Source organism: Sceloporus occidentalis, unplaced genomic scaffold (assembly GCF_023333645.1).
Source record: "Sceloporus occidentalis isolate IW3139 unplaced genomic scaffold, rSceOcc1.0.p SCAF_96, whole genome shotgun sequence".
Lineage (NCBI taxonomy): Eukaryota > Metazoa > Chordata > Lepidosauria > Squamata > Phrynosomatidae > Sceloporus > Sceloporus occidentalis.
In genome coordinates this window covers 2,106,584-2,132,076 of record NW_028317076.1, presented here as the reverse complement: position 1 = coordinate 2,132,076, position 25,493 = coordinate 2,106,584, and the positions used below count along the sequence as shown (strand labels likewise).

The window sequence follows — 25,493 nt, the reverse complement described above, 5'->3', positions numbered from 1 at the left end:
TTCATTCTTTACTTTTTTCTCTGTTGGGGGGGGGGAAAGAAAAACTAGTACCGTTGACAAAAATGTCTATTATGTACCTGCAGGAACAAGTTGATTGTGAGGTCAGCATTCACCTTGAGGGTATTTCGCCTTCATTTCTCCAAGTCCTAATGTATATTTACAGCAGTATTAAATGCATTTATATATTAATCTCCATGGCGCGGGGGCATAAAACCCGTTGCGGTTCTCCCTCTGCACGGACGACCCATAATAAGATTGTCTTCGCGTATAAACTGAAATTATACCTACAAAGGATGTGTTTTATTATGCTCTTTATGGAGGTCATAAACAAAAGTTAAAGCCATTTTATCTTTGAATAGGAGCAAATTTGGTGCAGTCGATACCTTTATTGGCTATGGGAGGGCAATATGTTCTTTCTAATTAAGCCCCATTTAGTTTTCCATGGTGTGCAGAATATGCAAAGTGATGGGTATGTAGATGTAACACTAATTAACATGTTTATGATAATTTTTGTTATTTTTATACCATTCACGGTTTTGAATACTTTTGATTTGATACCTGATTATTACCATCTAGCATATATGCATTAATAATTAAAGCACACTGCAATATGATTTTGATAAAACCGTATTTTCGACCCACTTTTTGTTTTTTCTCTGTATGACCATTGAGAATACATATTTGAAAAAAGGGTGTAGGGCTACACATTCTGGAAACACATTCTGTTGCTTTCATTAAAGAAGGAAAAAAACTCCACTTATCACCACAAATGGTTACTACATATCACTATAAAGTTACCTTTTCTGTTAATTAGCTGAAGTTCGTTGTCCGGTACACATCTGTTAAAGGTACTTGAATATCAATCTTCAAGTGAACTTTGTTGGAAAAATTAGATGAAACGGTGACAGTTATGTTTATTGTTCTTGGGTTTTGTTTTATCCCAGATTTTCGCATTGGCATCTAGAGGTCCAATGTTGAACTAGTAATTGCTATTAACCAATCTTGGAAGTTTAATTTTAGATTTAAAAATATTTGATTAACTTGATGTATGTGATGATGGTTCTTGTAGCTTATTCTTAATTATAACTGATAAAAATGTCCTTTTTTTGGAAATCTTGATGTTTTTGTAAAAGATGTCTGTGATTAATGACGATAATGTTTCTCTGCAGGGTCAGCGTTGTGTGATTATGCACTTAGCCCCTCTCAGTACACGTCAGATGAGAGAGCGCAATCTTTGTGTCCCAAGCTTCCAGTGCCTCCAAGGTAAGGTATAATATATCTGCTTTGAAAATGACCCACTGGATTCATCCCTAATATCTAAGGGACAAGCCATTCGATTAATGTTTAATAAATGGTGCAATCCTTAATAATCGCCCTGCATGTAAACCACATTCTTGACATAACCTTGACTATGCAACAGATCTAGATAAACATATTAAATTACCCTGCAATGTATTCAAAAGCTAGCCAGACAAGGCCATTTTGGGTTAAAATAATAAACTACTTCAGTGTTTTTTTCCTGTACTTTTCCTCTGTGTAATCTTAAAATATTCTGCAGTTTTTATTTTAGCTCACGCAATACAATAAGTCATTGACTTAATCTTAGGAGTATGTAGGAGTTAGTTTTCCACATCTTCCCAGTTTCTTTTCTATCAGCCAACCCAACACTTGCTTCTGTTTACTGCTCATATTTAAGGCATTGGCAGCAAAATGGACCATGCTACTGGAGTGCTTTCTGGTGGTACTCTTCATTGCAGTTTGACACATTTTTGCTGTTTTCACCCCGTGGTACACTTATAAATCTAGCTTTGTGTCCCTCTGTCCGTATAGTATCCAGTGGTGAATGTTGAGTATGTAGTGGGTTCAATATTTTTATTGTTGGTTTAACTGTATTGTGAGTCTGTACTATAACGAGTAATTCTCATTGTAGTGCAACTAGTGATGTGCAGACCACTTTATCCTTATCATAATTTCATTTTATCCATTCAAAAAATAGGACACCACCACTCAATAGGGTAGCCCATTAGATGTTTTTTAGCGCATTCCGTGTATGTCTAATGACTTTAAGTGCCCATCAGTGTTTAAAATTCTAATTGCCATCTTCCCCAGTGCCCTCCTTGCCTGTAAGCATCTCTTTAGTGAAAGCCAGACTAGTTCTAGACACAAATCTATGGCTGTGCTCCTGCTGAAACAAATATAATACGATTGTTGATGTTTTGACATTGTAAAGATTAGGGCTGGAGGGATGCACAGTGCCTTAGTTGCTATGGATGCCTTGAGTATTATGTTAAAGGCTTGTAGGTGGTGCATTGTGGTTACAAATAGATAAACCGGACTCTGGACCTTTGCCTGTATTAGTTGAAGCCTCTTTAAAGCTGACCCATTTGAGATCAGTATGCACGCTGCAAGTTTATGGAGGTGTCAAGTTTGCTGTTGAAAGCATTGTCACCCATTCTATTCAGTGGTAACTAGAGTCCCGACTCTGTTGCTTTGCTTGCCTCCAAGTGGTATTTAGCTAACACAGTAGAAAACATGAAGGATGCGTTGAATATTATTAATTAGAAGAAAATACACTTAACTTCATGTGTAATATATTGAGCAGACCTAAGAAAATCTTAATGCACAGATCACACACGCAACCAAGTAACTAGAAGAACTCACACTTTATTTAGTGAAGTTGAGTGGTATACATGACTTAACTGCATAGGATAAATGCGCCACCTTTTTATATCGATACATTCCTTTCTTGTAGTCTTTAGTAGAATTTAGTGATGTAACCATTGCTCCTTTTCTTACAGATAATAGAATCTACATTACATTTATCTTTTAAGGCGCCAGCGGATTCCGTAGCGCTGTTACAACAGACTTGGTCGAATATTTTAAAATCACAAACAATAACAAACTGGTACAAAAAGAGAAGAGGTCCCTGCTCTTGCGAAATTACAATCTAGTCAGTGGTGGAGGGGGAAGTGAAACAATAGGAAAGGACTGCTTTGATGGGGGTGAGTTGTCCGAGTTAGGGTTATCTGTAGAGGTTGTTGGTCGTTTAGATGCTTGATTTGAATGCTGGCTGAGTGTTTTAGGAAAAAAGGTTGTACGCTTTTTGAAAAAAGTGGGTTTTCAGAGAGCTGAATACGCTAGTGGGAAGAGGTAATTATAGTAGAAGAGAGCTGTTAGGGGTGTATTTGGATAGGAGGGTAGAGATAAAGGGGATGCGGAGTTGTTTAGTGCTCAGTAGATCAGCAAATGAGGAACAGTGACAGAGAAAGATTAATCTAACAGCAGTGTTGAGGATGGATTGAAGTGCTGAAACGCGGAAGGGGGGGGGGGGAGACCAGTTAATAGGGAGTTGCGATAATCCAGAAAGGAGTAGAGGCCCAAGAACTGAGCTCTGAGGAACACCAACAGATAGTCGTAAGGGAGAGGAACAAGTTCCAGTGAAGGAGACACTATGTTTTCTTGGCAATGGAATCTGGGCAAAGCCAAAATCAACTCGCCCAATACTGCATTGAAAGGCCATTCAGGAATGTATTCTAGCTGGGCACTTACAAAGTGAATGTTATTACTATATTTGTTTTAAAGGGACTTCTATCCAGTTTAAGTTAAACACAGTGTACATAATTATAAAATAGGTTTTTTAAATATTCAGCTTTTGTGCCTATTCTATGTTTCTTTCTCCTGGCTAAAAAAAATCCATTAAAACCTTGACTTGGCATAATCAAGTTCCCATGCCAAACCAAACGGCTTACAATTTACAACAAAGACACATCATGGATTTATGAGATCAGTGCACATACATATCTATATGTAATGAGCTGTTTTGGGGGTTTAAAGAGAGAACATTTTGGATTTATCATAACGTAAACTGTAATTATGAATATGCAGGTTAGATTTGCCATGAAGATAAATTGTATTTCTCAAAAAAACCCTTCCTCTCCATTTAAGGAGCAATTTACCTTACATTAGTCTTTGGCCTAGACGTACTTAACCCTTTTAGTGTCAACCACGTATATGTTATGTATGCATTTGTGAAATTAAACCCAGGGTCCTTGTTAAAAAGCAACTGTGGAGAAAACCATTCTGTAGAGTACAGGGGCTGCCAATGAACTTCTAAGCCGATGTTCGCCACGTCCCCTACCTGGAGCACAAGTCTAGTATGTTGTCTAGCAAGAATGCTGTAGATCTCTTGCAGAAACATCTAAGTATTTAATGTTTACATTATTTTAAGTTACTTTTCCTGTTTGGTGAAGATCCTCAGGATCAGGCAATTATCTGACATATCTATAATAATCTATATGCATCAAACTATGGTAGCTTTCTATACGTTGTGGATGACTTTGATCTCTCGTCCTACACGGGACCCTTTTTTGTTCTCCTTTTTTCCTGTATTGTAAAACGAACAACAATATGTTTCTCTCCTTTTAAACAAGTTGTCTTGTTTTTAATTGTGTATAAAATGGTCCACAATGACCACTTTTGGGTCAGAATTAATTACATTTTGGAAATGAATAAAATAACAGCCTGGATTTCAAGACGAGGTAAGTCAGGGGTTATCAAGCTATGTCCTTTGGGAAGGTTTATTATTTTGTGTGTGCGTGTAAAAAAAAAATTAAAAAAATGTGTACCACCAGGATAAATACAATTTTTCCAAGAAAACGTGTGTGTCTGAGCAGGCCTGAGGGACAGGCTTTTTACTTTTGTTAATAAAGATAATGAAAATATACCTCCCCCAAAAAAATAAACGTAATTATGAAATTTCAAAGTTACATTAATAATCAAAAGAATAAGCTTGAAAAAGCAGGCACTGAAAACAATCTAGCATTTTAACTGATGATGTGGTATTAGTACAAAAAAAAAAACTGACGGATGGGATTATTACATTCATCTGTCTTTACTGGCGGCTACTTGGCTGCCATTCAAATGTATACACTGTACTGTTTAGCTAGTCTTGGCTTTCACAACCATTTTATGCCATTGCCACCACCGTCCCACTTCCTTGACATCTTCATTATGGCTTTGGGAAAAGTTGAATAACACTTCCCACAATCCTCTCTTAAGCTGTAGTACTGGCAGGAATGTGGCTTCCATTCACCTTTCCATTTGTGTGTTGATGTTACATTTTTTTTCCATTTTCTATTTCGGTAGGAGTAATTTTTTTTCCTTTTTTGTTTTTTTTTCTCCTTGTGTCACCAGTGCACCTATTCCATTCTTCCATCGCTGTGCTCCTGTGAACATTTCCTGCTATGCCAAGTTTGCAGAAGCCCTGATCACTTTTGTCAGTGACAATAGTGTCCTACACAGGCTGATTAGTGGAGTAATGACCAGCAAAGAAATTATAATGGGACTTTGCTTGTTATCACTAGGTAACGGTTTTTCTAATTACTAGCCTTTATTGTGTAGTAATGTATCAGGCAACTAAACTCATCAATGCCCCATAACCTGGGATTATATTTATATATTCCAAAATATTAATGCAATAATATATATTTTTTACAGAAATGTATCTACATGTTTTGATATATTATTATTCTTCATGTGTAACCTTTTCTTTATTTGTTACATAGTGTAATTTTAATAGAGGCTGGTGTGGGCATTCTGTTTTTTTTTATCTTTAAAGGACACTATTATACATGTGTTGTGCTTGTGATATGTAGCCATAAACACTTTTCCCATTGATTAATGAGACCTCGGCATCATTAACATGCATGAGAATAAATCAGGCCTTGCATTCTGCATGTGTGGAGCCTATGCATTATTGGTTGCTAGTAATACATGTGTACAGTGTATGGATTTAAAAAAATGTAAATTGACACATATTCCTTTATATATCATTTTATTTCTCATCTCTGTTTTCCCTATAATTATTAACACATTATATATTATTCTTTATTTGTCAAGCTCTATGCTTGGCTCAGCAGATAGTGTGCCATCATGAATCGAACCAAACCAGAAAATGTTCCCGTACTCCTCGTTTTAGTTGTTCTTTAGATGTGCATGATGACCTGCGTCCTTGGACAAGGGTCAGATATTATGTGGGTTCTACTGGCCAGAGTCAGATTCTATTTGTGTCTCAGGCAGCTCACATATCTTTGCAAAATGTTTCTGTCTTGCTTAATCATTACATTTTTTACAGCATAATTGATATTAATATTAATTTCAAGAATCACACCATTCATAAAACCGACGGATTGTTTCTTCTAAGCCTTGCTGTTTCTAGAGCCTACGATACCAATGTTTTTAGTAACTTAAAGATGGTTCTGTCCCTTATTTAGTATGCTGTTGCCTGCTTGAGCTGATTTTACCCGATTTACCTGAGTGAATTTGAAAGGTTCCCAATCAAGCAGGGAATGTATTTCTTACAGCGTTCTTAATGGAAGCCTTTTCCGAGACATTAAAGCTTTACTTGTCACATAAAACGCTCAGGAGTGACTTTTTCAAAAGCAGTGGGCTTTGATGTATATTTCATGAAGTAAGGCTGCTAGGTGCCAGCGTATACATAGGAACATAGGTTGAGTTTATTTTTTGTGTCTTTACGCTAAATGGACATGGCATTTTTTTATTTTTCTAGATCAATAACCGACCCGTAACAGAGAACATTTGTGACTTTTAAATAGTATTAAGCAACCTAATTCTTAACTAAACCATGTTTTATATTCTAGAGCAACTGGTGCAAAACAGCTATATTTAGGCAGTAATTATTTTACTCTTATGGTACCTTTAATCCCTTACTTGTTCTCTAATATGACTGAAATATAAATTGTACATTTATACGTTGGAGCTCAAAAACAGTTACTCTAAGTTTGGCAAATATTAAGGGAAAAAATAAAAAAATAAAAAGCCTAGAAAAGCGTATCTTCAAATGTTACTGATTTTGCTCAAGAAAAAGGATGAGCAACATTTACACAAAGTCTTTCAGGTGTTCATTTGGCAGTGCATTTCCAGTATCCCATGGACACTGGAAGAAGAAAATATATATAGGGTTGCCTGGGACACAAGACAACTGCTTTGATTTAGAGCCTACCCTTGGTAATTAGACACATGGTCACCATACTTTTAGTAAATATACCCATAACTAGGAAAAGTAGATTTTAAAGGATATCGTACATGCCCTTGAACCTTCCTTTTTTAAACAGAGACATGTAGGACTTGTTTTAACGAACAGACTTAATAACATTTCCTAGTTGCATTGTAGTGGTAGATTGATTACATCTCTCAGAATCATGTCATTTATTCTCATGTTTGTATACTGCACAGTCTGCGAGCATCGCACATCATTCACAAAGGGAGCTTTGATGTAAAATCAATACAGTAGTTGACAGAAAGGCCACCTATAACAGTTAGCTGATTGCCATCTATAATACTGAGAAGTAGCCCTGTCTCACATTGTACAGTATATCAGACATCCAAACTTGATCCATAAATACAGTGTCCAAAAACGGCTGTGCTCACCACATCGAGAAGCATATTCACCACATCCAACGTAATTAACCCATCCAATGTAGAAATGTTGTGCTTCTGTTATACTTCACTATTCGAATATATTATTGTATTATTTTATCTTCATTTTAGACTGCTCCCTTATGTGTAAAAGTGGTAGACCTGGAGCTGGGAGGTTCCATTCACCAAATTGCAGAATAATGCTTTGGTGAAGCAAAATACATTTTCCCTTTTTAATTATTGACACAAAGAACTATATGACGTTTCTTTAAATGGTTCATCAGACAACGTTCAGTGCACGGTGAAGCTGTAATCGGTCTAATAAATATTAAGATCAATCTAGTCTTTCTTGTACCCGTTGTACATTGCTGTGGAGTATGTAACATCTTTATAAATTCATAATGTTTTTTTTTTAGAATTATGAAAGTGCTGTGAAAGCTTGAAGGTATTGCCGTATTTTTGAATGCCCGTATCATGGTGAACCTATGATGGTTGGAATGAAATGTCTCCCACGCTTTATATCTGAGAGGAGACAAGGAAAGATTAACAAGACCTATACACAGGGTCACATATATTTTTTTATGAGAGATGCAATATGATGGATAAATATATTAAGACTACTTTTCATGTGTAAATTTTCATTACGTCCATATATGAACGTGAATTTTTCCTTTGGTTTTCTTTGCAGTGTTATCCATGATCCTGATGGTCATAATCAGATACATCTCCAGAATACTTGTGTGGATCTTAACTATACTGGTTATATTGGGGTCACTTGGTAAGCTTAGTAGATCACTAATTCTTTCAAAATCAAATAATACATTAGGTGTGGTTAATGCTTAGTGTTTCTCACATTTCCTATGTATTGATGAGTTAGAAAGTGACAATTCTAAGAAGCCTGTGTGTGTCAGCCTCCATAGAATAACCTAATTGCTTTCATTATCCAACCTCTAAATAAGGGGTGTCCAACGTGCGGCCCTCCAGCTGCTGCAGAACTACATTTCCCATACTCCTCAGCCAGCCCCTTAGCTGAAAGAGAATTATGGGAGATGTAGTCCTGCAGCAGCTGGAGGGCCGGAGGTTGGACACCCCTGCTCTAAATCCTTCCTAGCTTGATCACCCACATTGAGTTAAGGATAACTGTGGGCCATCAATCAAGTGTTCCTCTGAACCTTACAATGGCATATGCACCTTCACCCAACTCCACTGACGTGGTTAAAGCACAACACCTCAGGATTTAAAATTAAATTACATCCTTTCAGGATTTCCTTTTATGTCTACTAGTGGATTAATCAGTTTCTCAGTTACTTGCTGCCAAGGTTAGGTGAACTTAATGCCGTCACACTTAATGTTCAGATTATGAAGCGGGTCATATTGCCGTTATTGGAAGAGGCACTAAATTTTAATTAGGCATTTATTTATTTGCCTGTATGATTATTACCTTTAAATACTTTCATGGATTTATAACACACATGAGAACTGCTGCTGCTTTTGAATTGAGGCCCAACGTATTCAAGCAGGGATTACTATTACAATATAGAAACACTCGTGCTTCACAGCACTACCCCGTTTAATTTCTTTTCTTTTGTCACGTTGTGGTTTATAGGTGGCACAGGTGTCCTCTGGTGGATGTATGCAACTCAAAGGAAGTTCATGGATGAAAATCTTCCACCAGATCAGCTCCAGGTTTCCAAAGACAATCTCCAGGCCTTGCTTGTATATGCCATTGCGGCCACTGTTTTCACAGTAAGTCTATTGATTTGCGCCTGATCAGGCTTGCAGCTCATGAAAGTGGAAACAGGGAAAAGAAAAAATGTCGGTGCGCTAAGCTAGTCTCAGGCTCAAATAATACAAATGTATAATATGAGGCCTACCAAACAGTGTGAGCATGCTGCAAATACAGTGTGTTGGCTGTACAATGTATACAAAAAACAAAATACTGTCTGCGCTTCTCACCCTAATAAAATTGGCAACAAATATATAAACATAATATAAATGAGAGGTTTTGGTTATATGAATTGGCCAAAGCATAATTAAGCTCACCCGCCACGTCAAGGCACACTCTCAATAGGGTGAGAACCTGCTCTCACCTCCTACTTAGTGGACACACAAAGCAGTTTATACTGCTACCAAAACCAGATTAATGTGTTGGGGGAGGTGCAATTAAACCTCCTCCCATTTAATTGCACCTCCCCCAACACATTAATAAGGTTTTGGTAGCACCTCCTCGATATGGTCACCTCCTCGAACAGAGCATAATGCTTAGGGGCTATGAGTACCATAGAAACACTTCAGTGTCCCAGGCTGTCTCATCAACAAAGGATAGATGTGAGAATACTTTGTTTTAACATTGTAAAGAATATACCTTTTTGGAGAAGCAGCAGCGCAGCATTAAAGTGCATGTGATAACACGGGTGTTCCAGAACATGTAGCACTTGATCTGGGGCTGAAATAATATATTATTATTATTATTATCTTTTTTTTATGTAGCACCAAGAAATTCTGTACCACTGTAGTATTAGATATACAGACAATGATAGATGTATACAGCGCTGCAGTTTGGTTTTTAAAAGAATACTGATAGCATCCCAAAAAACAAAGATTTAAACACCACTTTTTCAAAAGTAAGTCTAACAAGAATGTTTGCTGCAGCACTAACACTAATATTTTAAAGACATGAGTGTTGTAATGATATTGTGGTTTTCTAGCTCATCTTGAAGTGAGCCTGCATGTTTCGTCATGCAGTAAATAGGTTAGTGTAGTGACGGCACAGCGTATGTCTAAGCTTCTTCCTTTGTTTCTCTTCGGAAAGCCTGATGCGTCAGCAGGATCTGCCATTAAAAGTGCAAACTGCCGATTGACTATTCTGATTTAGCTCTCCTTCCCCTGCCAACCTGTTCCTTTGCCCTTGAAGCATGGAGATAATCCTGGCACCAACAGATGGACATATAATGGAAGGATGCCAGCACTCAGATTAGTGCTGGTATCATTATTGTTTAATGTTGTCACTGATGCTGATTTCCAGCTGTGTTGGGATATACATGCACTGTAAAGGCAAGATAAAAATGCTATTTTGGTCTCATGAAAGCTGTGTCTTTAACGTCAAATTTGCACCCACTTGCATCTTTTTAAATCTGCTAAACTGCAATACAAGGTCTATTAGAGCTGGAACACTGTTTCTTTAAGGTTTTACCTTTGCTCCTTCTGCTAGAACTGGATTATCATGTATTTTGTGAATATTCTAATCCTATATCCTTGCACATGTATATCTATGAATAAATCTGCAAAAAAAACCATGACATCTATTGTATGCTTGGGTATTTTGCAAATCAAGTCACTATCTAGAAGAGCTTGTAACACAAGCTTCATTTCACAGAATGGAAACATTGGTTAACAGGTGCTTATTATATTTGTTTGATTCATCATATACTCAATATCTGAGTGCTTTTTCTCTACTAGGTTATCCTGCTGCTCATTATACTGGTTTTGCGTAAGCGGGTGGCCCTCACTATTGCCTTGTTTCACGTTGCTGGGAAGGTTTTCATTCATCTCCCACTGCTCGTCTTCCAACCTGTTTGGACTTTTGTGGCTCTGCTCTTGTTCTGGATCTACTGGATCATGGTTCTTCTCTTCTTGGGAACTGCAGGTATGTGAAAGTCTGCTGTATGTGTGTTTTGGGTAGAAGGGCAGCAGATTATGTCTTATGACCAATTTCCAAATCAAGTCCCATGGGAAAATAACTAATTTGATTTGACCATTAAATAGTATGGAATAATAAAATTTAGCATTAAAGAAAACGGAGTTCTATTTCAGTTTGAAGATAAATTAAGTTTATTGAACAAACTCTCAGAGGCTATGTGTCATTACCTTGTGATTAATCATAGTATGCAAAAGTAGAAGAAAACGACAAAATACAAGATATTGTTAATCAAGTAGTAGTAATAAAAAAAAAAATGTTATTACATTACATTTTATTCTTAGAGCACCAGTGTATTCTGTAGTGTTACAAAATGTAAAGGAAAAAAAGACAACATAAAAAATGTCAATCTACAAAACTGAAGACACGCGTTTAACAAAATGTACAAGTATGTTCTGATTATTTTGGACCAATACAGCCGTATCCAGTTTCCCTATTATATGTAAACATAACTGGGAACTTGCCAGTGTTCCTCAGGCTCCCTCTCATTTGAGAGTGTGGCTTAATTTGGGAGAGGGTATCCAGGTGTAGGTGTAGAGCTAGTCTTTGTTAGACTTTAGCGGGTGGGGAATGGGCAGCAGTGAGTGGTGAGTAGGCAGGAAGTGGGCAGAACCTCAGCAGGAAGTAAGCATGCCAAAACCCCATTGTACAGCGCTACGGAATTTGATGGCGCTATATAAAACAAATAAATAATAATAATACCATCCCCTGGAGATCGAAGAAACGTTCCCAGAGTCCCAGGGTAGTAGCTGTTGACCCAGGAGTCAAATTAGGAAAGTTACCAGGTATGTATATAGAAAAAAATGGAATTTTATATTCTGTCCTGGTTCTTTTCCCTCACTACAGCTGCGTTCAGTACTGAGCCTAGCAGCCGTCAAACTGTGCTGTTGGCATGGACGCCTGTCGAAACAGACTAGCGTGCCAGCATCAGCAAAGAAGTGGCACTGAAGTAACATAAAATAAATAAAACAGAAAAAGATGCGGCCATTCTTTTTATTCACACTTTGGTTTATACTGTTGTTTTCACTGAGCCTCAAATCTAGGTGCCACTCTCTCCATGCCCTTTGCCCTGTATCTTTGTACATCTTCGTAGTATTATTCCTGTCGCTCCTAATTCAAAAATACCAAAAAAAACTATGAGTAAATAGAAGAATAATACATACGTTGAATTGCAATAATATATTTTTATGAGATTACTGACCATAGGAAAACAATAATTATTTAAGACGTGACTATGCTTAATATCCAGACAAAATTAGTACACGGATTCATCCGATGCTAAAAAGTACGGTATATGTAATTAAATTCCTTCCTCTAGTCTGGATTTGGCACTTAAGCACAATGTGTGAATACCATGTGGCACATTTCGCTCGGCAACATAATTAACAGATGCTTTCGCAAACATATTCATACAAATGACGTGATGGGTATATTTTTCCCTTTGGTTAGCTGTAAAATCAAAGCCAATATGCATTGTGGTGTTGATTTATACAATAGCAGCACACCAGTCTTAACTGGATATTCTTTGTTAAACAATATTTTTTCTCACATTGAATATTTTTTTAAAATGTTACTGTCCAGACTTGCAATAGAGGATGCTTAATGTTTAATTGTTTATATGATGCAGAAGTGAATGCAAAAATAATTGATGGTTTTGCTTTTTCATCACTTTTTAGGTGATCCTTCCACCAATGAGCAAGGGTTTGTTGAGTTCAAGATCAGTGGCCCTCTGCAGTATATGTGGTGGTATCATTTAGTGGGACTAATCTGGATCAGTGAGTTTATTCTAGCCTGCCAGCAGATGACCATTGCAGGAGCTGTTGTAACCTATTATTTCACAAGGTAACAGTTCATACTTCTATGACAGCATACATAACCGATCATGGGAGGCCTGGCAGGTATGCAATAGCCTCTAACTAAAACAAGATCCTTTCTTTTATGGGTATTACAAGCCTTTTTTTTCTTACAAAATGTGCAAATGACTGTTTTTCATGTCCCTTGAGTCTGCCTCTAAAATGTTGCCAGTTGTGAGTTTCCTTGGATGTTAAGAAAAATATTATTTTACTTATAACATTATTGGCTTTATTCATTATACCACGAGTTTGTAGATGAGTTGGGTGAGCTTCAGCATTTCAAGTTAGCTACATGGCTTCTGAGATTGCGCATGTTATGTTTTTTTTTAATAAATTCTTGCATATGTAAAAATAAACAAAAATGATTGTGTCTCTTATTCCAGTATAAATAATCCAATTTGCATGTGAAACAATAGCTGTATAATTGTCTTCCAGTGTATAACGTCACCAACTTCTTTCTGCAGGAACAAGAGAGATCTACCTTTCACTCCTATTCTGGCCTCTATAAATCGACTTATTCGTTACCATCTTGGGACAGTTGCCAAAGGGGCCTTCATTATCACGTTAGTGAAGATTCCACGTATGATCTTAATGTATATCCACAGCCAGCTTAAGGGAAAGGTAAAAATACATATTATGGAAGCTGCAGAAAGGAAGTCTTAGCTATTGTTTTTATGTCAAAGTATATGTATTACTGCATTGTTACTGTACTGTAGATTGGATGTCCCAACTAAAGTTAGAAAGGAATTCAACAAACTTCAGTACACCCAATTTCTGAATAATGAAGACAAATCAAACATAGAATCAATGAACTCTTCATAGACCTAAACGGTGAAGCTGTTTATAGGACACAAAAACCATCTGTTTCAAGATTACGATTTCAAAGACTGTTTATAAAGGAACATCCATGCTCGTTTTCCCACCGCAAGCAATAGTGGATGACTTGGTTAAGTGAACAGCACTGCTTGTTTAGTACAATTTCCTTAAGCAACATGGTGCAGTCCATTGCTGAACGTAAGCCAGTACTTTGTCCTCCGTGGAACCCTGCTGGAACCGGTCTTATGACAGTGCTGCTCTAACATGCTAGACAGCCTAATGTGTCAAATTAACAACAAATCATCCGCTCCTAAGGGGATAGATAGGAAGAGTCTCTCTGCAGAATGTTTCACACCAGAACACTCTACAGAGGTTGGGAAGGCTCCAGGAACCTCTCTATTGACAATGAAGGATCAAATAAGTGGGGAAAAAATGTCAAGAATGTACCTTGAGACTTGTGGTGTTTGAGCGCCAATACAACATGACAATGTAATAATATTTTTTTAATTTTTTTGTATCTACTTATTTACATGAATTCTCTAAGCATCTTCACTTCCCTTTGGTCTTTAGGAAAATGCCTGTGCACGCTGTTTGTTAAAGTCTTGCATCTGCTGCCTATGGTGTCTGGAAAAGTGCCTCGTGTTCTTAAATCAGGTAAGAGCTGCTCTCTCAAGAGATTAGAAGGCTATCGGAAAGAAGTTGTGTAAGCTGACGGACTTTGTGAAAATCATACCAATCCACATATGCCGCTGTTTAATAAGGGCAGACCAGTAGTAGCTGTAGGGCAGATCTTTTTTGAAGCCATCCATAGTCTTTTGATGAATCACCTTTGTCAATGGAGTGCATATAGAGATGTCCCTAGGCTTTAAGTGGTTTTTGACTCATTCACATTTGCCATCCTTGTGGTTGGATATCTGCATGCACAGCACAAAGAATAAAGTTGTCATGTTTGTCTCTATCCTGTGTCAGTAACTGTGTAACGTGTGATATGGAACGTCTGTATGCACCAGGACCTTCTTTTATTGTGTTTTTAATGTATTTATGTACTTGCTGTACCAAGTCAATCAACAGTTTTTTTTATATGCATGTTTTACCCAGTGTGTTAAAGAACTGTCGGGTACCATTCCAAACACATTAGGAAATTGTACAATGTCCTTAAAATACTGTGAGTGCTACAAAGCAAGTGCTTGATGAAAGACGTAAAAAATACCAGCTACTATTACCGCTAATCTCTCCCATAGAGCAGCTGTTATGAATAATCTGCTAACATGTAATGTCCACATACTATATTTAGCTGGCAATTTTAATTTTTAATCAGGTGATTCTGCTCTCCTTTATTACAGAAGCGGCATAATAAGAAGTCTGTCTTTGTCATGTGTAGTCTAGTCATACTCCTTGAATATATGTATTGTAAGAGGTGCTGCGTAAATTGTTGGCGCTAGATAAATAAAAGATGATGATGATAATAATAATAGTATGAAGAAGAAGAAACTGAAAAAGAAGCCACATGTTGCTTCCTGTGCTTGGATATCACTTATATATTTTATGGCAAATCGCCTTACTTAGCTTTTGTCGACTTTCACGTTTCCAAATGCCAAGTTCGTAAAAGAAAATCAATTTCCTCAATCCCTTTTAGAAGTTATTGAGGTTGTAATCCTCAAATCATATTTCTCTTTTGAATTTCCAATATTTGCTCTGGGTTTCCTTGGTGGGCCCTTTGAGTCATCTTAATGCTGGATAATTTGTATTACAGGTTTTGTTTGCCTTCACCACTCTTTATTTCCTTTGCTAAATGCAGCATTTTTTTTTTGTTAAATTCTATCAGAGAAAGCAAAAGTGTATTTTCTTTTTCAGTATTAGTGAAAATGACTTCCGTGCTGCATGTATAAGCTGTTTTCTTGCTTGGGATGTGGGCTGAGCAGCGATTCTGCAAGCTGCACGTACACGTAAAGACAAAATTGTATAGTCAGTTATTATGTCCTTTACACACATGGTTGGCACTATGGAAACAAATCGTAATTTGGCTTGGCATTTTAGCATGACAAAATTGTTGGATAATCAGTTTATCATGGAGTCATTCCTTAACTTAACCCCTTAAGGACAATGGGCGGCCCCTAAACCCATTGAAAACAATGCATTTTTAGCCCGTACATGTACTGGCTTTGTCATTAAGGGGTTAAGTAAATTGTGACCCATTGCTTGGTAAAAAGTCATTAAATTGTATAGAAGTAACTATGGGAGGACATTATGGATATATATGAACCTAGATGAATCATAGGGTATTTTGCTATTAAGGAAAGAAAAAATAATCTAAAAAAAAACAACAAAAAAACACACAGAAAATGCGTATCTGATTCAGAGCACTAACCGTGAATGTGTTTCTATCATAAAACAAAAATTACATTATTATGTTTTCTCTCCGTAGAATGCATACACAGCCACCGCAATCAATAGCACAAACTTCTGCACGTCTGCAAAAGATGCTCTTGTTATTCTAGTGGAAAATGCCCTAAGAGTAGCCACCATCAACACAGTGGGGGATTTTGTGCTCTTCCTTGGCAAGGTAAGGCTTTGTTCTGCAAGATGAAACACAAAATGCATTTCTTTCTGAGCCATAAACTGCCTTCATGAAGTGCCAAGTGCTAAAATGTGTGTGTGTGTATATATATATATATATATATATATATATATATATATATGTGTATTAGATTGTGGTCAGTTTCCAGAGCTCTTTCTCAGTAAGATGTGACCTATTCTGTGCTGTAAAGTTCATTGACTCATTGTAGCATGATCATTGGGCTGCAGTAACGTGCTCTGGCGTATTTTAGTAGAAGCAAACAACAAACAAAAATGAGAATGATCCACAATTCTAATAATACTAAATAGTTTAGAGGAAAGGTGTTTATAGTATGTCGTAGTTGGTGAAATAACTGCAGGAGTACAGGTAATGTTAACTGGATATGTGTGACCCTTTTGTATATAAATACCTGTAGCTCAAACAATGTAAAGAGAAGTGGAATCCATACAAGTTTCTTGTTATTGGATACCACTGCACCCAGCTTATTTAATGTAGATTTAAGGATCAAACATTATTGACACCGTTGGAGATTTAGTGCTTGAAACTTCAGTGCCTTTAAAGCAACGTGACTTTATATGCTATACGTGACAGTCATACTATTTTGGGGGTTTGCTGTAAAAATGTAGGACATACAATTTGATTGAAGCCATAGATATTTTTACTGTTGTAAGGAATCTTTTTCAGCCCAAGTACGGAAGTAGATTTCCTCTGTCTTAGTTTTTATAATTTTTGTTGTTGTATAGTAATGGTATTGACTAGAGATCTTACAATGTAAATAACAAGTCAATAAAAAATAGGGCATTCGATACAAATACGTCGGCATTGTGCCATATTTTCATGCTGCATATGCCCAAAATGTTAACATCTGACTGTGCTTGTTCCCCTATTACAGGGGCGCCCAAGTTTTTTCTGCAGTGGGCCACTTCATCAGAATTGTATACATGCGAGGGCCGCACTCATTTTTCACAGTGAGAAAATATGGCCTTTAATAAAATATGCAGATTAAAATAAAGTAAATGACACAAAACCTTTACTTTTCCTCTCACTGATTTCTGGGCCTAGAAAGTTTTGTGACTACAAATTCAGGATAATTAAAAATGAAATACTTCTATTTATTCTAGGGATGCACCAAAATAAAAATTCTGGACCAAAACATTCACAGTTCACTTAGCCAAAACCAAAAATGATTTTATTTTATTTTAAATAATAATAAAAACTCAAATTTTTAATAAAAGTAGGAAACACACCACAATTGGACAAAAAAAAATCGGAATATGACTTGGCATGATAGGAGTGTGATTGCTAACAGCAATCACACTCCTATCATACCCAGGCAACCAGTAAATGCTGGTACCTAGGCATGATTGGACTGTGCTTGCTGTGATTGCTGTTAGCAATCACACTCCTATCATGCCAAGTCAGCCAGTACATGCTGGTACAGGGTGGCTGTAAGTGATGTGTAGACCCCATACTGCTGGCAGCATCAATACACAAGGGGGGCAGCTAGCTAGGTTTCAGCATGTACTGGCTGACTTGGCATGATAGGCGTGTGATTGCTAACGGCAATCACACTCCTATCATGCCAAGTCAGCCAGTACATGCTGGTACAGGGTGGCTGTAAGTGATGTGCAGACCCCATACTGCTGGCAGCATCGATACACAAGGGGGACAGCTAGCTAGGTTTCAGCATGTACTGGCTGACTTGGCATGATAGGAGTGTGATTGCTAACGGCAATCACAGTCCCATCATCCCTAGGTTCCAGCACTTACACGTCCATGCTATCCCTCATTCATTCATATACTCATTCATTCAGATTAATTCCCTCAATCACGCATACTCATTCAAACACCCTCCCCACCCCCTTACCTGCACTGCAGCTCCTCGATGCCGCTCTCAGACTTCAGCAGAGGGCGCGGCCTCCCTCTGCGTTCTCTGGTACTGCGCAGAGGAAGCAGGACTGGAGCAGAGTCATGTGATGTCACGTGAACTCTGCTAGGTTCCGCTTCCTCTATGCAGTACAGAAGACCTTCCCACAGGTAAGTAGCAGGGCTCGAGGTGCGGCCCGCGTAAGATCGGTCGCCCTGGCTGCCGATCTTACACGGGCCGCACCTCGAGGTCTCACGGGCCGCATTTGGCCCGCGGGCCGCATGTTGGACGCCCCTGCCCTATTAGCATTTTTCTAGTACACACGCATACACAATCTCCCAAAATTGTCCACTTACCGCAATTGCTACATTTTGTATGAGAGCAGCACATAATTAAACAGACAAATTCCACTTCCAGCCGTGGTGTATTGAAATTGCAATCAATTGTTACTTGCAGATCTTGATGGCATTAGCAGTCAATATACATACGTCAGAACAGATAATTTCATGTACTTACTTAAAATGTTTCAATTGACCTCTAGTAGAGGTCCATTCTCTGTGCTCTTTATCACTTTTTAATATTACAAACTAATAAAGGCGATGAACTTGGAGACAGAGGTGGATCAAGTTCAGATGGGGCCATAAAGCAAACCCAAGAGGCTTTTGCTGCAAGGAGGGGTGAACTGACCCTGATAAAATGCATAGCTAAATCAGTGAGTACGGTATTAAGAAATCCCCCACATTGAAGCCCACGCGATATTCAAGCTCCTACTTGCTCTTGTGACTGTAGGCTATTGGTAAGAGAGCCGTGCCTTTTGCTTCCTGGCTTCCTGCTTGTAGCAGCTATTAAAAAAGGGTCCCGCCACAACACTCCTGTCCCACCACAGCATTTCAATCAGGTTGAGGTCTGGACCTTGACTGGGCAATGGCAACAGCTTGATTCTGTTTTTCCCCCACCCATTCTGTTGTAGATTTTCTGGTGTGCTTGTGATCCTTGTCCTGTTGCATGACCCAATTTCGCCAAAGCTTTAGCTTTTGGACAGATGGCCTCACATTTGACTCTAGAATACTTTGGTAAACAGAGGGGTTCATGATCGGCTCAATAACTGCAAGGTTCCCAGGTTCTGTGGCTACAAAAGAAGCCCAAATCATCACCCCACCATGCTTGACAGTTGGTATGATGTGTTTGTGCTGATAAGCTCTGTCTGGTTTTTCGCCAAACGTGACGCTGTGCTTTATGGCCAAACATCTCTACTTCTGTCTCATTTGTCCAAAGGACATTGTTCCTAAAGGCTTGTGGTTTGTTCAGATGCAACTTTGCAAACCTAAGCCATGCTGCCATGTCTTTCTCTTGGCAACGCTTCCAAACAAACCGAACTTGTTCAGTCTTTTTCTAATTATACTGTCATGAACTTTAACATTTAACATGCTGACTAAGGCATGTAGAACCTAAATTTTTTTTTTTTTTGTCCTTGGGTTGAACTTGCTGGGAAGTCCACTCCTGAGAATATTGGCAACTGTCTTGAATGTCTTCCACTTTTGAATAATCTCTCTCACTGTAGAACGATGACCTTGTCTGAAAAATGGCCTTTCAACCCTTCCAAAATTGATGGGCAGGAACAATTGCTTCACTAAGATTATTGCTGATGTCTTTCTTCCTTGGCATGTGTTAAGACACACCTGAATGCTGCAGACCAGCAAACTGCTAAAACTTTGGCTTTTATAGAGGTGGTCACACTTTCTGATGATCGATTCATCAAGATCATTTGATTACCTGCACCTGTCTGCTACTTAGCATCTTAATTCCTGGAAGCCGTAATGCTGTACTTGGTTTTTCATGCCGTGTGCTGTTGTTCATGAGGTTGTATTTACCTAATTTTTAGGCCTGTTTAGGAAGAGATGATAGTTATTATGTCCTGTTATGTAAAACCATTGAATTCAAAGGCAACATACAACTGTATGTATGATAAAAATAAAAACATAGAATGATTTGGTTTACTATGGGTAACTGGTGTCTTGTACTGTGTTGAGGACCATCAAGTGAATGGCCAATGTAAATTCATTCCGTTTTTGCCTAGCTGCCCATATGATATCATTGTTTGAGATTTGATTTTCTTTATACAATTTAGGCAGTCATTTAAATTGCATTTGACTGCCTAATCCCATTAGCTCTCAGGAGCAAGTAACTTGCCAATATGCAAGGTTTAACCTTTTAGCACTTATCAATGAAATTATATGTATACCAGGTCTGAAGAGCCCAGACTGCCGTTCTGTATATGGCTTTACTGCCATTGCTGCAATTGTCCTAAATAAAAGAGGGAACCATGCTTAAAAGCTAATAAAATAATGTACACATCTCCTTTTGTTATTACTACCTTATTTTCTTGTTTCTAAAGTGTTAATATATCTATTTTTCTGAGTGTCTTTAAAAAGCCTAAACATGTATACATGTAGTGCTTTAGCCAATAGGTTACATGCTATCTTCTAACTTTATAAACAACTGATTTAATATTACAGCATATTTACGTATAGAGTAATATTGTATCCCTAATCATTACGGTTCAAAAACTTATTTTAGACTCATTATTGACGGTGATTTCTTAACACACAAAAGGTTAGATTTTTCTCTTAAAATATCAAGATTCTATTAAAATGTTTAAAATGGTTCTTACCAGTTGTCTAGTTAGTGCTTGTGCCCATGTACTAGTTGTGACAGGCACACACAGAAAACTAATCACAATTAGGGCTGCAACTAACGATTATTTTCATAATCGATTAGTTGGCCGATTATTTTTTCGATTAATCGGATAAAAAAATGAATGTACATTTTTCATTTATTTAAAATAATTTAATAAACAAATGATGTTAAATACAAACGCAGAATAAAAAAAAAAACTGATAAAATGCATTTCTTGTCTTTATTTCCCAACCAGCCCCCCCAATTTATGCACATTTGAGCACAGGCTTGCCACGCTGCCTCCCAGACATGCCACTCCACGCTGCCTCCCAGACATGCCACTCCACGCTGCCTCCCACATATGCCACTCCACGCTGCCTCCCACATATGCCACTCCACGCTGCCTCCCACATATGCCACTCCACGCTGCCTCCCACATATACCACTCCACGCTGCCTCCCACATATACCACGCCACGCTGCCTCCCACATATGCCACGCTGCCTCCCACATGTGCCACTCCACGCTGCCTCCCACATGTGCCACTCCACGCTGCCTCCCACATATGCCACTCCACGCTGCCTCCCACATATGCCACTCCACGCTGCCTCCCACATGTGCCACTCCACGCTGCCTCCCACATATTCCACTCCATGCTGCCTCCCACATATGCCACGCTGCCTCCCACATATGCCACGCTGCCTCGCACATATTCCACTCTACCCCCACATATGCCACTGTGCCTGATACGCCTTATACCCCCTGATACACCACTCCATCCTCCCCAGACATGCCACGCTGCCCTCCCCACATATGCCTTAAATATCGTATATGCCTTATACCCCCAGATATGTCTCTCCATCCTCCCCATATATGCCTTATACCCCCAGATATCTCATAGTCCCCTCAGAGTCACAGACCCGTTCGCATCACACTGACACCATACTTTTATAAATAAGTACTGGGTTAATCTTCACTGCCCCCAGGATTTAGATTCCCCTTAGTCTGCCCCCCTTTACCTCTAACTGCGCCTTAAGTTAACTTTATTAAATTAACCCTCAGTCCTCATCATTAAATTAACACTAAACACCCCATTAACCATAACTACCCCTAAATTAACTCTAAATACCCCATCAAACACAACTACCCTAAATTAACCCTAAACACCCCATTAACCACAGCATCCCCTAAATTAACCCTAAAGACCCCCATCAACCACAACAGCCCCTAAATTAACCCTAAACACACCATTAACCACAGCTGCTCCTATATTAACCCTAAACACCCCATTAACCATAACTGCCCCTAATTTAACCCTAAACACCCCATTAACCATAACTTCCCCTAAATTAACCCTAAACACCCCATTAACCATAACTGCCCCTAAATTAACCCCCACCTCCCCTAACTTTCAGCAGCCCAAATATTAATTTTATACTTACAGTTAGATGAGTGTCACAGCCATGTGGTTCTGGCCTTGTGGGAGAAGGAAGGGGGCGGGGCCAGTTGTCACAGCGATTACAGGGAGGGGCTGGTAAGTAGGAGCTGCTGCTGTGAGTCACTGAAACGGTTTATATAATGAGGGGTATTTTTCAGAGCATTTGCTCTGAAAAAACCCTCATTTTATAATCGATAAAAATCGATTCAACTAATCGATAATGAAATTCGTTGGCAACGATTTTCATTATCGATTATTATCGATTTGATCGATTAGTTGTTGCAGCCCTAATCACAATAATGTGATTTGTCTCACTTTTCTTTTAAAAATGGTATCTTTGTGTAAAGAGGGGCATGAACGGAGTCTTTTTGTACTGTTTTTCTTTGTACAGGGTATGAATCATGCAGATCAGTAAACCAGTCTGCTGTGAACCAGCACTGACGTTTGTCAAATGATTGAGTGTTACCTTTTTTTTTTTAAGAAACCCAGTGATAAATGGCCTAGTCAGTCTACTAAATCAATGTGAGATGCTTGAAGCTGCAATAGCTTATATGTCTTCCATTCCCAATTTTGTTAACTGTTAGCAAACCAAAGCATACTGGCCGTCTTAATTAATAATCACAAAAATGCAGTCTACACCATCACAACATAATATAAGCCCTCCTAATGACTATAATAACTATTGCTATAATATCGTGCCTCCTCCTATGATCAAAGTAAGACCAGTGCAGGTACCATAGTAAGTTTAACCCAAAATGCCGTTTTAATACCGTATTGGCTCGAATATAGGCCGCGCTTTTTCCCCCCACTTTAAGTCTTTAAAGTGGGGGTGCGGCCTATATTCGGGGTCTAGCGCCCGACGCCCAGGACATGCAGTCCCGGGCGCCGGGCAGGCAGCGGGGTTAGGCACGGGAGGTTGTCTAAGCGCATCGTGCGGACCGTTGTATACGCGTATTGCGTAGATGTCCCCCGCCGGCCCCGCAAGACACCCGGGAGTCTGCTCCGGTAAGTCGCGGGGGGGGGGCAGAGGAGGACAGTGGCAGCATATCTCGGGGGGGGGGAGAGGACAGTGGTAGCATATCTCGGGGGGAGGAGGACAGTGGCAGCATATCTCGGGGAGGGGGACAGAGTGGCTGCATGTTTTTTTGGTGCTTTTTTCAAGAAAAAAACTTTTTCTTTAAAAAAGCACCAAACTTTTAGGGTGCGGCCTATATACGGGGGCGGCCTATATCCGAGCCAGTACGGTATATCTCAAAGTGTCTTCTCTAATATCTCAGGAAGTTTATGTAATTTCAAATAGTTTAGCTTTAACTGGTGGTAAAAAAGACCAAAGACTTTTTTTGTACATTTTACTTTTCATTTCATTACTTTTCATTACATTTTCATGTAATGTGTTTCTGGATCCAGTGTGAACCTATCTGTAGTCTTGTGTAACTTCCTACATATTTCATTTAGTTCAGTATACAAACCTGTCAATTTGCCGAGTTTCACCTGGAGTCTAGTTCATCTCTGGGCAGCGGTGCGGTGTTTGACCCTCTCCCCACCCAGGTTCTATTCGTCCATACAAAGTATTACTGGCCAAGCAGCACAATGGTCATTCATAATGACGTCCCCTATAATGTGCATACATGTAGCTGGGTAGGATTTTAATGGGTTAAAATGTGTTCTCTTCTGTATGTGTTTGTGTCTATATGTATGTGTGTGTATGTATATATATAATGTATATGCTACACAATACAATTTAATACATTTATTTTATAGTCAGAGACCTGCGTAATTATAAAACTTGAACAATAACACGTACAATGTCCTCAGGCTTTGAAAATTCAGTGTATCCATTTGTGTGACCTTGTGCAACTCTGCTCTCCTGCCATCCCTTCATTTATTAAGTAGCCTGATTGTAATATATTCAAGGCATGAGCACATTAAGCCATTACTATTCCACTACAGTCGCATTTGGTAATGCTATAGATAAATCACTGTAATATTATTATTATTATTGTCTCTGGTGATAAAAAGCATTCCATGGCAATATCAGGTGCCGATAAGGTGACAGCACATGCTTAACAGCCATGCCTTACTATAATTGCATTCCACTTTAGCCTTATTATCACCTTGGAGCATAAATGTGTCTCCAACTTTCTTGACAGGTGATGTGAACCTCCGCTCATTAAACTAAAAAGTAATTAAATTAAGGTCTTCAACCAGGAGTGAATTTACTGACACCCAATAAAGAAGAGGTTAATACATTGACCTGTACATATTGGTTATTAGTAAATTCATAAAAAAAAAATTAAATGAAAAGAGTGTTTTCCACATTTTCCATAGCTTTGCATAACAGTACCTTTCTTCTACAGATGACCTTGTATTAAATGAGGTCATCTGTCTGACTGATCTCATGCAGTTAACCCCAATTATAAACACTTAGCAGAACGCATATGATTATGGAAACCAAACAGAGTCAGCTAAGTAATTATTTAAATGGCTCTAGTGTTAATAACACCGAATATTATCATTTTGTATGATTTCAAACCATCTTTTCATGACTTTTATAATGCTTTGTGACCTTTAGTCTTAATCATCATGTTCATACTTATTTTTTCCCATTGAAAATAATTCATTATAAAATCTGTTGTCGTCAAATATTTTGCAGTCTAGCCAGCAGATTATGTGCTGTGGGTTATTTTGATTTGTCTTCATAAAATACTGGTTGCCCAACTGGTCTTGTACCCTATCACTGTTATCTTGTTGAAGATTTATGCCTGTGGCTGAACACCAAGCGCTAATAATTTATTAGTAGTAGTAGTAGTAGTATTATTACTCTTTAACTTGTTTAACTTATTATCTTGCCCAACTCAAAATTAATATTGAAGGACCCCTTACAGTAAAATAGCTACAGCACAAGAACTTAAATGTTTGCAGGTATCAAATACTGAATTTGACACGCATCGGCCTGGAGCTTTTTATTTTAAATTTTTTATAAAGTGTTTTCAAGTTTCTTTGAAAGTGTGAGATCTCAGTATTTTCTTGGTTTGAGGGTCTACTTACATTGGACAGGAAGCTCTTGTGGTTTTTATGTCAAAAAGCTTGCTACTTGTTAAGCAAATGTATTGATGCCCTTGAATGAGAATA

The 25,493-nt window shown here is 38.4% G+C and overlaps 1 protein-coding gene across 1 annotated transcript in view; it reads left to right on the top strand.

Moving 5' to 3' along the window:
- Positions 1 to 25,493, top strand: part of LOC149284264 (choline transporter-like protein 1) — a 40,424-nt gene that overhangs the window by 9,635 nt on the left and 5,296 nt on the right. Inside the window, exons 6-14 of the mRNA XM_089496958.1 lie at positions 1,170 to 1,263; positions 5,194 to 5,363; positions 8,126 to 8,215; positions 9,044 to 9,183; positions 10,897 to 11,083; positions 12,811 to 12,976; positions 13,452 to 13,608; positions 14,374 to 14,457; positions 16,229 to 16,366. Of these exons, the coding sequence (XP_089353084.1) occupies positions 1,170 to 1,263; positions 5,194 to 5,363; positions 8,126 to 8,215; positions 9,044 to 9,183; positions 10,897 to 11,083; positions 12,811 to 12,976; positions 13,452 to 13,608; positions 14,374 to 14,457; positions 16,229 to 16,366 (1,226 nt within the window). The remainder of the gene's footprint in view (positions 1 to 1,169; positions 1,264 to 5,193; positions 5,364 to 8,125; positions 8,216 to 9,043; positions 9,184 to 10,896; positions 11,084 to 12,810; positions 12,977 to 13,451; positions 13,609 to 14,373; positions 14,458 to 16,228; positions 16,367 to 25,493) is intronic.